The sequence below is a fragment of the Amblyomma americanum genome, chromosome 1 (genome assembly GCF_052857255.1).
Source record: "Amblyomma americanum isolate KBUSLIRL-KWMA chromosome 1, ASM5285725v1, whole genome shotgun sequence".
NCBI classification, from domain to species: domain Eukaryota; kingdom Metazoa; phylum Arthropoda; class Arachnida; order Ixodida; family Ixodidae; genus Amblyomma; species Amblyomma americanum.
In genome coordinates, this window is record NC_135497.1 from 207,954,102 (window position 1) to 207,969,479 (window position 15,378).

General features: G+C 48.0%; 1 protein-coding gene across 1 annotated transcript in view; it reads left to right on the top strand.

Moving 5' to 3' along the window:
- The first annotated feature begins 201 nt into the window (after window positions 1-201).
- LOC144114545 (uncharacterized) overlaps window positions 202-15,378 on the top strand; it is a 187,461-nt gene continuing 172,284 nt past the window's right edge. The window contains exon 1 of the mRNA XM_077648348.1: window positions 202-1,830. Coding sequence (XP_077504474.1) covers window positions 1,731-1,830 — 100 coding nt within the window. The 5' untranslated portion in view covers window positions 202-1,730. The remainder of the gene's footprint in view (window positions 1,831-15,378) is intronic.

Sequence of the window (15,378 nt, forward strand, 5' to 3'; positions counted from 1 at the left end):
CTTCAGGCTTGAGCGCATACCCGCTAAGCCGCCCTCCGAACTGGAACTGAACATCGCTTGTTAGCAGCAGCAGTGCGATGGGGTGCGACCCGCGCGTAGGGAGGGGAGGGAAGGACGCCCTCCTCCCGCGCGCAGCAGCACACGCAGGGATCGACCCAGGGGCGCGTGTTGTTCCGTGTGCGGCCGTGGCGAGCGCATGCGCCAGCAGCAGCAGCGGCGGCGGAGGGCGCGCGCGAACAGCCGGTCCGGAACCAGAGCGCAGGCGAGGGCCAAGGTGCGCTGGCGCGGGCCCGGACGACGAGCAGCACTTGTGTCGCGCACCAGTTGCGCGCGCCGCTTCAGCCGATCGCCGTATCCACAGCGGGGCCTGCTGGTCCGCGCGCGCCGCCGCCTTTGGACGACCACCACGTGGTGCACGCCGTGGTGCCCAAGGCGAGAGCCACCCTTGCTGCCCTTTTCCCGACAGACGCCTCCCTGCATGCCAACCGGCGCGGAAAATTCGCCCCACGTGTATGTGATCGCCGTTACGCTGGCCCGGCAATAGTGACGCGAACCTCATAACGCTCGGTCCACGTGTACGCGAAGGTGTCGGGGAAGTTAGGGAAGTTCACTGCAGCTTCGGGACAGACGCTGCGAGAAGCCTTGCCGCTTGGTAACTCGTCACGTGCGAGCGTTGGCAGTTTTTTAGCACTCTCTTCTTTTCCTCTTTGAGCTTACGGTGCCTATCTCGCTTGTTCGCGCCAAACAAGGAAATAATTTTCCACGCCTGGCGCGGTTGTTTTTCAAATATTACGAGGTGCCGTTTGTAAACGAATACCGATATAGCAGTCAGTCGAGGCCTTGCATATTGTCGATAGAGAGGTCCGTGGCAAGCACGTCACGAATTATTCCTGCGGGTGGCTTAAACAAGCCTGCACGGATGAAAAAGGGTTTAAAAGTTTGCCTTGCGTAATCTCATTCCTGAAGGATCTTGGTTCGGGTGAAGTCGCTGAAGTCAACCAAGCGAGGGTAACCTGTGAGCCGCATGTTTTCGTGATGCCAGCGCCTGGCGCATGATCAGAAACGCAGCCTTGTTGACAGTGCTTTTATTATTTTTCGTAGTCGGGCCTGCGAGTCTGTCGAGCGGCCATTACTGTCATTGGCAAAGCAAAGCGCCATATTTTCATCGTCGATTTTCCCGCATATTTTTGCGTCGCTTGTCTGAACGCGCGAGTCAGTGGTTCCGGAGAGAGCGGGCTGGTCGCTGTGGGGACGTGCAGGAAGCGACCTTTTAGCGCACCGGATGCCAGCGCTATTCTTCTCAATTTTTCTTCTTTTTCGCGCGGCCCGTTGTCGATCGTCGGACTAGCTAGCTCAAAAGCGTCGCTCCCGCACCAAAACAGATCAGCCGCGAGGAAGTTGTTGTCGCGCGTCGTCGGAAGCGATGGAACAGTGTTCGCGCTCTTTTTACGGCCCGGCTGTGGGCCGCCGCGGCCCACTTTCTCCGAGGCCGTGCGGCTAGTCGGCACATAAGTCCCGTGCGCACCGTCGCGCAGACTGCCGCTGAGTGACTGACACACGTCGGGTGCGGGCTGACCGTAGACTCTGCACAGGTACAGAAAGCAGGCCTGCACTGAGGACCAGGACCGACGCGTATTGGCGACTATTTTCGGCCGCCGCCGAGGTGTTTTCAGTTTAGCGAAAGTTGGGCAACCCGGCGCCTTAGTCGTGTCCAGTATAGAACGCAGAGCATGCGGTCGCCTACGAAGCCCGTGGCCTGGACCCTCCTCGTGTGGTGCCTGTTGCCGCCGACCCTGCTGTCCGCCACCGCACCAACGACTCGAGGAGTGGGTGAGTGCGCTGCCAGCGTGGCGTTTGGGGCCACCTCGTGTGATTGCGCGCGAAGGCGCTGTGACGCCGCAGGTTGTGTTTTTCGGAAGGACATCGCACTCTCAAAGTGGTCCATCTCCCGCCATGTTGGAGATTACAGCTTTGATTTCGGTGTTGTGTTCTTGCCGACGCGAGTCTGTGCTTCGATCCTAATCTGACTTGTTCGGTAAATACAAGTGGATCAGTGCAAAGAACGCTTACTTGAAGCCATCATAATGTAGAGAATGTGTGATGACTAAAGCACAGACTCATATGTGTGCTTATTGAAGATAAGAAATTTCGGCCCGTTGATTGTATTAAATGCGTGCTTTGTGTCTGCAAGCCTTCAACGGCAGTCTTGCTTCTTCGAATTTTCGTGTAGAATGAAGTTTCTCATGTGAACTGAACGTGGCTAGGAAATAAAGCGCTTCGTCTGGTATTGGAAGTTTCGCTGTCGGCGTATCTTACATGCGCACAAGAAAAGCTTATTGTAGCAAGTCGGGAGATAGTACACACGTGAAAAGGACGGCCTGGATGGAGTAGCAGAGTTAAAAACAGATTTCAAGCACTTACCCTTATGAAAATGGTCTATAGACTTTATATAGACTTCTTGTAGACTATATTGCCTTCCTATAGATATTTACTTTTGTATATTCATAGTAAATAGACTGTCTATAGATGAAAGTCTACTAAATGTGTATGGCCATAAATCTATAGATTGCCTATAGACTGTCTATAGCATTTCTGTTGCCTTTAGACTAGTCTATATGATTTGTCTATAGAAAGTCTATAGTCTTTATAGAAAAAGGCTATGGACAGTCTATAGACTGTCCAAGGTAATTTTTGTAAGGGTAGTAGCAAGCATGAAGAGCCAGGTTGGTCTTAATGTCACTTATATTTCGATAATATTTCGTTCAAATCGGTCTCACTCTTCGTCGTTGGCTCAAGTATTTTTGCGCCCTTCTCAGCCTCGGTATCGGCCGCTAGGGGCTACGGTTAACAACGATGGAACGAAATCGGAGGAGATGAACTGTTGCATAAACATGCATTTTCGTATATCTGGGATCTGCCTTAGCTCTTGGATATGACAGCGTCTTTCATATTTGTTGCGGACTTAACAAGCTGCATGTTTGGCAAGAAGGAGGGTGTGTTCCGCTGTTGGTAGCAGTGGCTAAGCGCAGGCATTGTTATTTCTAGCTTTGTTGACTTGAAATCTGTGACTGCTGAAATTACTCTTACATTTTTATGTTTACTGTTGCGTTAACTAGGGCACAAGTTTAAATTCGTAAATATGCCAACCACAAAATGTGTTTTATTAATTAGCCAATCACTTACCTCGCTGATCACATGACTGCGCCATGTTGGACGTAGGCCTAAAGTTTCCATATTGTGGTGACGTTGTCTGAAAGTAAAATACAAAAGATGTTCGTTACGGGGGAAAGCGTTGTGAGGTTTTTCAACGAGTTCTTTACCGACATCTTGAGAACGATGTGGTGCAAGGAGGGCGCTGGCAGCTTTCATTACGCATCAAACTGAGGCATAGGCACGTTCTAGGCGAAGCAATAAATGCTGCAAGACTAACCCGAAACTTCAGTCACCGAGGTAATGAAAGTTCCGTGCTCAAAATTCACCGTCTGTTATAATCATCAAGCCGAGCACGTTAAGAGACTCATACGCGTTTCAAGAAATAATTTGAAATGGTGTCAGGCTCACGTTCCGATTGTCTGTTGACGGAGAATGGCATTTATTAAAATTAATTCCTTTGTTCGGTGTCGTTTAGCGAAACTGGCGTATGCAACAGCAGGTGTGTACGAAAGTACTTGTGACAAGAGAGAGAGAGAGAGGGTTTATTGATAGGAAAAGCAGAGAGGCTTGTGACAAAGAATATTTTTCGCAAGTTCGTCTTATTATTAAATACCATTTTCATTTCATTTCATATCATTTTATTTTATTTGTACTTCTGGCATACAATTTACCAAACACTGTCTGAACCTATAGCCAGAGGCTAGTGTTGGTTACTCCAGGCTAGTATGAGGTACAAAGTCATGGCGCGAATACATCATGACTTTGTAAATTACGAATCATCTATACGGGAACGCTTCCGGAAAAAAAAAGAAAGAAAAAGCCTGGCGAAGAAAGAAAATTTAAAAGCTCACATTTCCAGTAGGAAGAGAGTCAATCTTTACCAAGCGACGTCATTCTCGTAATCTGCCGTGAAGTACAAGAGACGAGTTCACAAAAGCTATGCTGCACGTACGCTCGTACATCTTGCTCACATCCGTCATCTTTTCCTTTTTGCGCTTCACTATGTCAGGACCACTTGGTAAATCATCCACATCGCTCATAGCTCTCCCCATATTTGGACAAGTACCGCGCACAAGAGTTCAGTTACCTCGCCGAAACGCGACATGTGGGTTATACGAAGCCCATGCAACGTATATGCTTGCAATGCGCGTAAGGTTTACCGCTGGCACAGACAAGTATTTAAATCTGGAAAGAGTTCTGAAAACAATGCAGGTGATAGCACAGAGTGCGTTTTTTTTTTCCGGACCTAAATTGTGCGGGCACCGACAACGTTTTCAATACCGTAAAGTTCTCCCATTTTTCGGCTCCGAAGCAGCATGTTGTTGACATGTGTGCGCTCGAATGGTATAGAACACAGTTCGTGTCAATGCGAGCGTCACGAGGCAGGCGCCGCGTTTGTAAAAAAAAAAAAACAACTACGCAAAGAAGGGCGCATATGCGGTGGGGCGGATGCGCAGCTTTTGCCGCGTTACAGTTACGCCATGGTTGTACATACCTCCGGTACGAGGCGCCCAGCTCCAGCATGGTGGCGCCACTTTTCCCAAGGCTTCAGCATTACATTTCTTCTCACGGGCTTTCGAAACACACCTGTGCATTCGTGTGGAATACCTGTGGAACGTTGGTTAAGGTCTCCGTTATCCTTGAAGAAGTTCACAAAATAATGCGTTTGTAGCCTCTGCACGCAAAATTCCGTCGGTCTGCATGGCTTCGGTTACTATGACACCGCCAAAAAGTTCTGGAGGCAAGAAAACTCTTTAGTATCTTACAGAAATTGCTGCTAAAAATTATCGCGAAGGCTCAACACTTCAGCAATTGCTGTAACAGTTATAACACCCGAATTCACTTGTAAACCTGGTAGAGGTAGGCATGCAAGATGCGTTGCGAAGATTCAAGGCATAAATGCATAGATAAATCCATAGTTCAATGCATAAATAAATTAACAATTTGCGCTAAGGAAAGGAAACCTTTCGAGAATGCTCACGTCAAATAAACCTAATTTCTGCGCAGTTTTTGTTGATAACAAAAAATAAGGACTTTTTCAACAGTCTTTGCACTACTTAAAAAGTTAATGAAAACAAACATTTGCAATTATTGGTCGCCGAAATTCATTCTTTTCGAAAATGTTCCACCTTCCTAATTAATGCAAACCGGCGACTTCCGCACTTAAGACTTTGCATATTAGGACATGGTGTCGAGCCTAAGTGCATAATATTTTAACCTATTGTTCCACGCATTTATTAGTTTGTATTATGGCGACTGCCGCTATTCTGGCGTTCTGAGGTTTGCTAAGGAAGCAATGGCGAGGGCTTCATAAAAGATATCTGTAACATGAGAACTCCCCCCGGAATTTGAATGGTGCGGGCTGGGAGCATGAAATTCTTTGAATTCCGGGTCGGGTGCTGCATGAAATATCGGATAGTGAGCGTGATGGAGTTCGCTCCGCGACCGACCGGCCCCGTTTCTGCACTCACACCACCGCGGTGACTCTGGTAAGCGCGATGGGACGCTTCCTTGTTGGCGAAACGCTTCGCTGCCTCCCTGCATTAAGAGCTACAGTGACTCGGGCTGTGTCAGAGTGAGCGCTTAAGCAATACTACGCTCCTCTCTACGAAGGTTGGCGCATTCGTGTTGCGATGCTGTTTTCAGGTGCGCTCGGCAAAACTATGCGCAAAATATTTGTCGCTGTCGCTGTCTAAGCGATATGTGAGCAAAACTCGGTTGCGCTGTAGTTCGCTTTTCCTGTTGGTATTGTCTTTAAACCAGCCACCACTAGTAAGGCGAATAGGAGTAACCATTCTTTCTGAATCTACATCCGGCTGGTCAAATTTCAGGGACTAAACGAAAGTGAAGGAAGGCAACAGACTCGCCCGTGTGGAGGCGCGTTGTTACACGTTATACAACGCAATATGTTGGGCTAGTTGGTTTTTCACTTCCGTAACTACAGTGCATTTGACGGCTCAGAGAAGGAGACCCACCACGCACAGAGCGCTGCCGCATTTTGTCTTCTTCTCTGTGCCGTCAAATGCACTGTAGTTATGAAAAGGATGGTTGTTACACGTTAGCAATGAAAAGGTAAAGTTCGGCTAATTAATCAGCTTAGCAGTGGAACTTCAGTTGTTTGCTTTCGCCGTTACCTTTGTGGAAAGATTAACCAATATTATTTGTAACTTCCTTTGTTTCGCCCGACTCTTCCTTCGTCAGAAGTGCATCATCGTCTCAAGAAATGCCGCCCTTTCGCGCTGCCTGGCTGGGTACTTTGGTAGCTGAACATTACTTGTTCAATGCTCCTGTGGAAACGTTCGGACACTGCGCATATTCGAGCCCTAGAATTCAATTTTGTTGCGACCTTTTCGTTTACTTCAGCTTGCTGGCTTCTGCTGTTACTAAAGCGTCGTCGGCGGGCTTAAATCACTCAGGTGCCTAAAAAAAAGGGAACGGGGCCTCTTTCTGAGTGAACGCACAGTCTGGCAGCGTGATCGGCTCGCGCTTCAATGTAGTGGTACCTCAACGCGCATTTGAGAGCCGAGCCGAGCACGCGAGCACCAGTGTGCAATTGCAGAGAGAGAGAAAAAAGTGATATCCGTTTCAATGCGCTTTCTAACATGACGAAAAACAAACGAACATGCATTTGCGGTGACAAGCAAAGTGCCGATTAAGGTGAGCGTTTGGCGTCGACCATCTATTGTTCAGGTGCTTGAAGTGCTCTGGACAACAGCCATCGTTGCTCTTCATGATAGCGTTGACGCGCAGTTAAAGTTGGGCGACCCCTGTTAGTATCACCCGAAATGGGTGACAGCTGTTATACCCCCACGCAGGCCACCAACCGCACTTTTTTGTTGTTTTATTCTCCTCATTTCCGAAGTCTGTGGCTTGGAGACTACAGCTTGTGCACCGGAATCACGCCACCGAAATGAAAAAAAAACAAACATGAACGAAAGATAGTGTTTCAAGGCGACTACACAGTTACGAACGCACACAAACTGCGTAAGGATGGACGAATGAGCAGAAAATAAAAAGCGATGTATAAAGAAACTATTTAATCGAAACGGAAAGGCTTAACATATCGGGAGGTCGTGTGTGTTAAATGTATAGATGTGCGGACATAAGTGTAATCTCGCCTTGCTTATCGGATATGAAGTGACATTGCTTGTCCACGAGAAAGCGCACCAACGTCCACTACCAGCATGCACACAACATCGCTGTCAATTTCAAATAATCCACGCTGGGAAAATATTAGTAGCCAGTAGCGTACTCGGTTTACTTTTATAGGCACCCCTGCATTGTTTAAAAAGCGAACTTTACTGGCCTAGCGGCACCAATTTCGCCGTGGGGTGCAGTTTGACCTTGAACGTCCTTGCTGCGCCGCTGCCATAGCAACGCATTGACTTCGCCTCGCCGCCGAGCCGAGTCTTCGCCGTCGCTGCGCCGGGGCTCCACAGCCACGGAGCAGCTGCTGCCTTGTCACGTGATCTAGCTGAGCAGACGCGGCTTGGCGTCTGTAACGTCGTTGAGTGAGTTCGGAACACTGGATCGGCAGCGCGCCCACCCTGGCAAGTGGCGGTTAATGGTTGATCGCGAGAGGTTCGCCACCCAGTGAACGCTGCGGCCTATTGCTGCAGTGCCGCGTGTCTGCCACAACATTGTCAGCGCTCATGCATGCAGCCCACATTTCTCTCTTTCTCACCACGCCCACGTACCTCAAAGCGCGACTGAGGCGCTCACTGACCCAAGGAGCCAGTTATGCGCCCTTCCTTTCCTCAAAATTATCGGCGTCTTGGACGTTTTCAACGCCAACGCCAATGAACAAAGTGAACGCCGACAGCATTCGCTTTGTATATCCTGGATTAGCTGAGCTAATACACATTCATTTTTACTGCTTCATTCTAAAGAAAGCCCCGACGCTTTATTATTTGCGTGAGATGCTTTTGGCACCCGAACTCTGCTCAGGCACCTGACCACGCCACTGCTTTTCTGTCCTCTTCTTCTGACAGAAATAGCCATGCTCGCGTTTCGTATCAGCCGTTCACACCGCATTTTGCATCAGCAGTGCGTAAGCTGTTCGGAATGTCTAGGAAGGAAAAGAAGAAAACAAAACATCTCAACACGTCTGCAACTATGGGGACGCTTAAGTCGCCTCAACAGCGGAATGCGATAGCATTAGCCTTCCACATTCGTCGGAGCTTCTGTTGCAACTTCTGCGTGAGTTTGCGTCAGTTTCTTTGCAATTGTCGGTCCATCAACGACCATATTCGGAGTGCTAGCTGCAGTAGCAGGAATGCGCTATGCGGCGACACTGCCAACATTTGCATATGTAACTTTTTTTTCGGATTTTTGATTTAGATCTTCAATCTAGGTTGCTGTCTGCAAACTAGGTTGCTCACAGTCCGGTGGGAAAGTTGTGATGACGGATGGATGGATGGAAGGTAGCAGCGTCCCCTTTGAAACGGGGCAGTGGTTGTTGCCACTATGCTCAGTTTTTTTCCTTTATTTTTGTTTACGCTGCTGTAAGTTGTTAATACAATTCGCCATTTTCTTTAAAAAAAACGTCTTTATACACTTTAAAACTTATGTCACCTCTCCGCTTTTGTGCCACCAATCCTCCAATCGCTTTTTGCTAATTTCCACCGCAGATTTATTTACATGACTATTGTTATCTCTAAACCCTAAGGCGTCAGGAAGAGTGACTGTGGCTGCATCGACATCGGGATGGATACCATCGAATTTTAGGATGAGGTGTTCTATTGTTTCTTCAGATTTACCATCACAAGGTTACGTGACCTCTGTCGACCAGTCGTTAATTTAGTAATGATTGGTCGCCCCATATGGTGAGTACAGGCAAGATACTATTGTACGCTTTCAAGTATTCGTGGCCTGTGATTACTTCCGAAATGTTCGCCACTCCACTCTTATTCTCCGAATCATTTGACAGACGTATACCCCGGCCTCTGAGTGCCCAGAAGTTAAAGGTGGGGTGTGTTCACTGCGTCGCCGCTTTCAGTCGCAAACCGCCAGATCTCGGACATCACAGCTGTGCTGCTACACCCTTTGCGAATGCCGACCTGAGCGCAGAGACGAGGCGCATTGAAGAGCGACCGACCAGAAGCGATGCCGGTTGGTTTCCCCTGTTGGCTTCGCGCGCTTCCTCGTCCTGTTTTTGTCTGGCGCTTTGCCGGTTCCAGCAATTTATAGCGCATGGATGTACTTTGCCCCGGCGCCTGTCGCGCCGTAGATCGTCTTTTTACGTACAGCACGTGGCTTCAGAAGTGCGCTGCCGTAGCGTGCTGCATATTCACGTCGAGTGTTGCCTGCGGGCAGAGCTGCTTAAGAGGCTTTCAAGTGCGACACCCTTAGCTGGCCATGCGTTGGCTGCACGCCAGCCGTGCATGCTCGTGGCAGGGGCACAATTCCATTTAATTTTATTTAATTTTATTTCACTTTTTTGTATTCTTGCAGCAGATTTTGTTGCTGTTGCTGCTGCAATCGTTTGTATTAATACATTACAAAGAGAAGTCAGGAATGGTGGAAGAGGATCGTTGTGTTTGGGTAATTTTTATCGAGCAATGCTTTTGTCAGACGCATTACTGGAGTCTGCTGGAAATAAACATACGGAAGCGAAATGCAAGGGTAGACAGGATGAAGACAGTGTCTTTTATGCGAGTTCGGTCAGTAGCTTTAATTCCTAAGAGTGCTCTCTTAGATTGGTTTTAATTCGTTTATGTTCTCTGTTCGGGTGTACTAACAATTGCCTAGCAGTTGCTCGAGGTCATCCGCGATGCCCTATCGACGAAGGAAGCAGCCCTCTATGCGCATCTGTGGATTAAATTTCCGGAGGTTTTGAAATTTTTAAATTGGAAAGAAGACGGACGGGATTCCAAGTAGCGAGTTTGGCGTGTGCATTGCTCGAAGGGATCGCCAAGTTGGTGGAATCAACTTAGCTTCGGTCAGTAGACTGCCTTCTACCAAAGCTGCTTCCTTCACCTCTGGAGAAATATGTATTAGACCTACTACAATCTGATATTTTTAGTGCTCCCGTCGTCTAAATATCTATTTTACGCCTAGGATAAAAAAAGCTTACACGAAGCTGTCATATTAGAGAGTGATTGTCAGAGTTGGTTTTGTGTGTTGAGGACTTATCCGTGTAGTGCGACGGAAGGAGGTTGTTAATTGCCGCCGGAACTGAGGTCGTACCCTTTATTTTCGGAACCCTTCATTGCTCTCAAGATTTTGTTTTTTTTTTCTCTCTATTCTTCTCCTGAGCCCTGTTCTGCCTGCTATATGCTACGTGTCTGTTTACCCACGGATGGTTCAAGCGCTCGCTTCGAGCGAGGCATTAACGGTCTGGACGGCATTATTACTTTCCGGTTTTCCTTCGTACGATTGCACACGCACGTACATCCCGCCATTAGTGTAGTGAGCAGCGCAGATGGGAGGAACAAGCGGTATGCGCCTTCCAAAAACGACAAGAGGAAGCACCTGTTCCGGCAGTCCCGGGGCCGAGTGGGAAAACAGGATGGTAGTGCAAGCCCCTCTGGCGCTTAATGCTTTGAAGGGCGCCTGTTTACTGGGAATGGCTGGGGTTGGCCACTAGCACTGAATATGTACCTTTCCCAGCGATACAGGACTGGCAGGAAGGGGAAGGGGGCCAGGTGACCCAGCTTTACGTAGCCTAGCTTTTTTTTTTTACGTAGCCTAGCCAGGGTGGAGGTGAAAGAGGTGTGAAGTCACCTCTGTGTCGCTCGTATATCAGATAGCAGAGCAGGAGGCGACTTTTTTTTTTTTATCTCGCCTTTTTAATGTAACGATGAGCGTGCTTCAGGAGGGAGAAAGTTTGAAATTCTGTGTCTGACGTTAAGCCCAACGCTACGTCCTGTGATCGGCGGCGTTCACGGTGGCATCCACGAGTTCAACTATAGAATTTACAGTGTTACGTTCTAGAGGAGGAAACAGGGAGTCAGCCAGCGCATTCATGTGGCGGGTGAGGTTGAAAATTCTTAGCGAGCGCGACGGGGAGAGGGTCCGGGACTGATAAAGGAATATTGCCGCGATGCTGCGTTGGTTTGCGCTTCTAGAGCGCTCCAGAGGACAAAGCAAACGAAAGAACGTATCAACACCGAACACGCTTCTACACTTGTTGCGCTTAGGAAAGCCTCGGTCTATCGTGACACCCAGGCATCATTTACGAGCCCATGAATAGTTCATTTATCTGCTCTTTCAGCAATGGTTTGTACAATTTTTCAATTAACTCTATGGGATCTCTCGGCACCAATTAGGCGATAGCGCTCTTTGCCGTTCGCGCTTCAATACCTTAGACAGAAATTCACCGCTTTGCTCGCCATGATTTCTCGTGCGCCACGTGCCTGTATACTTGGATGTGTCCATTGAGTCAAGCTGAATGGCGCTGTAGATGATGTGGGGGCCAAGCTTGGAGTTCAAATGTTCTTTCGAATATTATGCATTGAAAAAAAAATGCATTGAAAAAAAATGCTCGAAGTTTACTATTCTAGGAAGTCTCAAGGTTGAATGGCATCAAACAAAGCCCCCGGGCCTGAAATGAAAGTGTAAATTCAGACGAAAACGCAGCACATGACAAGAGTTGCTCAGCGGTGCCTGTCAGTAATTAAAAAAAAACCGGCTTTTTGACGTACAAAGATGCTTGACGGACATCAGAAAACAGGTGAATAATGTGAACTGTTGAACAAGTCAATACTTCCTGATTGCGAAGAGATATTTTCAGCTGACCATTAATAAGAGCCATATCAGCTTTCAGCGAGCGCGAATACCCTCGGCGCTGTGGCTCAACAAATTTTGGTCACACACGGTTTCATCAAAAGCGGCCGCCAGTACACTCCACTCAATGGCGCACGTGCCAGGTGGCGTTCTCTGTTCTGCCCACGCAGTTTGGCTCGGCGTTGCTCGCTGCTCCAGCCCAGTCATGTGACACGTGCGCCACGGAGTGACGTGTGCTGATGGGCGTTGCTGAGCATGCGCCGAAGGTTTTGCAAAGGCACCCAAGGTGGTCAGAATTTGTCGAGATACTGCGCTGATAATAATGGCGTTCTCAAAATCCTCGAGTAATCTAGTTGTCCATATCGTGAATACGGATATGTCTGTTACAAGTGGCCAGCTAGAAACCTCTGTAGTTGCAACCAGGCCCCTAACTGCAATAGTAAAAATGTTAACTGTTGGAAATTGGTTAACCAGCTTACTAGTCAACATGATTCCCCAGTTTACTGATGTCTACCAACGCTGGTATTACTGTTTCGCGAAGACCATCTTGATACCTGAATAAGCCTTTTTTTGAAAATTGGTGGCGGGCTTCGTTGACACACTTGGTTGATATAAACGCTTCTTCTTTTAGCAGTATACATCAGCAGAATAATGAGAAAAAGTAAGTGACAGCAAATAACATGTGTATACCGTTACACAGAGGTCTTTTCGAACGCAACAAAAACAGAAATGAGAAAGTCGCACAGAAAAAAAAATAAACACGCGATCGTGCATTGTGATGCGGCAGATGTATACGTTTGCTGGTTCGGTTTGGCCTTTCGCTCTTGCATTTAAGGTTTTGGTATCTTTTAGATTTGGCATCACATTATTAGCTTCGACTTTGAAGCCGCTGTTGCTCCGCTCGTCGAGAACGCCGGTTTGACGTGCCGTAGCTGAGGTGTACAGCGTGTTTGAGGTCTATGCTGAGAATTGAGACAGTTACTGCGCCTAATTTAGTTTCCTTCAAACCAATTTTTCTCTTAGCGGCCTTCGGAAACATACGCGGCTCAGAACGAACGGACTTAAGATGATGAAGACGACAATATGGAAAGCGTAGCAACGTGAATATGCAGTTAAACACGCTGCGTGATAGGCTGCGGCGAGGGCGTAGTGGTCTAATGGCGAATTCCAAGCGGCGATTCGGAGCAAGCGCTCCGTGAAACCGAAGGGCTGCTTCAATGGGCGATTTGGATTCCGATCCTGAATTCGGATTGGACCGCCATGGTACGGTTTCTAGCCTTCCTAGACATCTTGCTCCTTCGCGGATTTGGAGAGCGCTCCGGAGCGCCGACTGGAATTCGTCATAAAGCAACGAGAAGTGAAGCTGGCCTGTCTGCACCGCCTCCGCCGCCGATTCGAATCCCGCTCGTGGCTATTAGTGCGGTAAGTTTTTTTCTGCTCCCTCCCATTCGGATGGCAAAGTGCAGAATGTTTAACACTGAGATGGAGCTTTCCTCCTCTTACTCCTTTTGCTTTTACTCCTTTTGCGCGCCACGGAGACACTTCATTCACACCGTCGTCATTCGTATTATCTGTTGGAAAATTATTTAGATCTTTGTTAGGCGCGTGTTGCAGCATATCGGTAGCTTTATGGGGTGCTAACTTAATATTATCATGAACGCACGAAAGGAAGCCTAGTATTAAGTTCGTTTTCCAGGTAAGTTATGGATAATCAAGAAAAGTGTAAAAGGCTACAGGGACATTTGAGAAACTTTTCTATAAAACAATTTTTCAAGGTGAAAGCCAAACGTATGTTGTACTTCCTGAGAACAATAACTCAAAGGCTACGAATGTATTTACGAACCCTAAAAACGTTTCATTTAACTTAAAGAATGAGTCCTGAACTAGCACCTCTTTTTGGGCTAGTTGGCGCGTACTTGAAATGGAGAAAAAACCGTAGCGCCAAACCATGCACACCGCAAGAAAGAACGAAGACGAGACGAGACACGAGCGCTTGTGCCTCGCCTTCGTTCTTTCCTGTGATGTGCATGGCTTGGCACTACTTTTTTTTCTCGAATTCATGAAAGAATGGGGTGGTTAATAGTGATAAACGCTTTAGAAGGAGATGCAGGAAACCTTTTTCTCCTAACCAGTTCAAGTTTCACTTAGGATACTTGTTCGAAATGGGGTTCAAAAGGCGGCATAATATTAACTTTCGTTAGGTCCAGGATAAAACCATTAATTCTTTATTATTTAAGACACTAAAATAATGCAGATAAGACTCTAGTAATGCGACAGCGTTAAAGAGCTCGTGTCGCAGAAAATTGGGCGTCGTCGTTGGCGTTGTTGACTGTCAGCGAAGAATCCACGAAAAATACTCAGAAGCAACCTAGGAGGCAGGTGAGTCATATATAGGCCGCGTAACTTTGTGGCGTCGTCACAACCTGACCACCGGATTGTGAGCAAACTAACCACCGCGGCAGGTGGTAGTTTAGTTAATTATTGGTGGCGTGAGGTTGCTTGGGAAGAGCAATCTGCGTTGCACAAGCTCCACTGGCGGCAGCACCTGCCATCGCAGGGCAGTGGCGCTTCGCTTTAAAGCTGCATCACTGCGCCAGGAGTACAACGAGGACTCCCAGCAATTTATGAATGTAAAGTAGATATTGACAAGTTTTGTATCTATGGGCAGTAACCCACTAAATCTATCGCTTCATATTCATAAGGCGGAGCTTAGGTGTACCCTCAAAATTCTTTATCTGTGTCCCCACAATCCCATCTTTACAGAACAAGAGCATCCCCAGTTTTTTAACTTAGAACTGGAGAAAGCACGTTTGTGAATCAGACGGGCTGCGAAACATGATAGCAGCGGGAAACTCATTTCATTGTAAATAAGAGCGTGACAATAACGGTAGATTCGCAGCACTTCCCGTACAACTCTTTTTCTGCTCTCTTCGGGGCATGGCTATTCTGATGGCATACCGGGGTCATGGGCCTTCTGTAAAATGACAGACTGGGAGAGGTTGTCGCACCATCACTGCGTGAAGCAGTCCGTACTGCTCTGCTTCAATCGACATAGCCGAGCGGAAATCACGCGACAAAGTATTTCGTTTAGTGGCGTCCCATTGCGCGCCGCGCCTCTCTTTCCACCGCCAGTTAACTCGTCGCTTCGACTCCGCAGCAGAACCACGATTTCATCAGGAAAAGCTATCCGCTCTCATTTCAGCTATGAGTGCAGCTTCGTTCCAGTGTGAACAGCAGAGTTGAGCTCGGCCAGACGTATGGAAGCACGCATACGTGCGAGCCTTCCTCCACTGCTTTCATTTATTTGACAAGGAGTCTTACCCAATGGGCTTCATTGACGCGAAGCGCGGGGGCAAGCGCAAGGGATGCCGGCTACTTTACATGAGCTAGCTCTGCTCCCTCGGCTTCGACCGGAGCACGACTGCTCCAAACGAAAATTCGACGCGCGTGCTCGGCGTCGGATTCAGGTGCTCTGTCGTAGATTGGGCGGAGCACTCC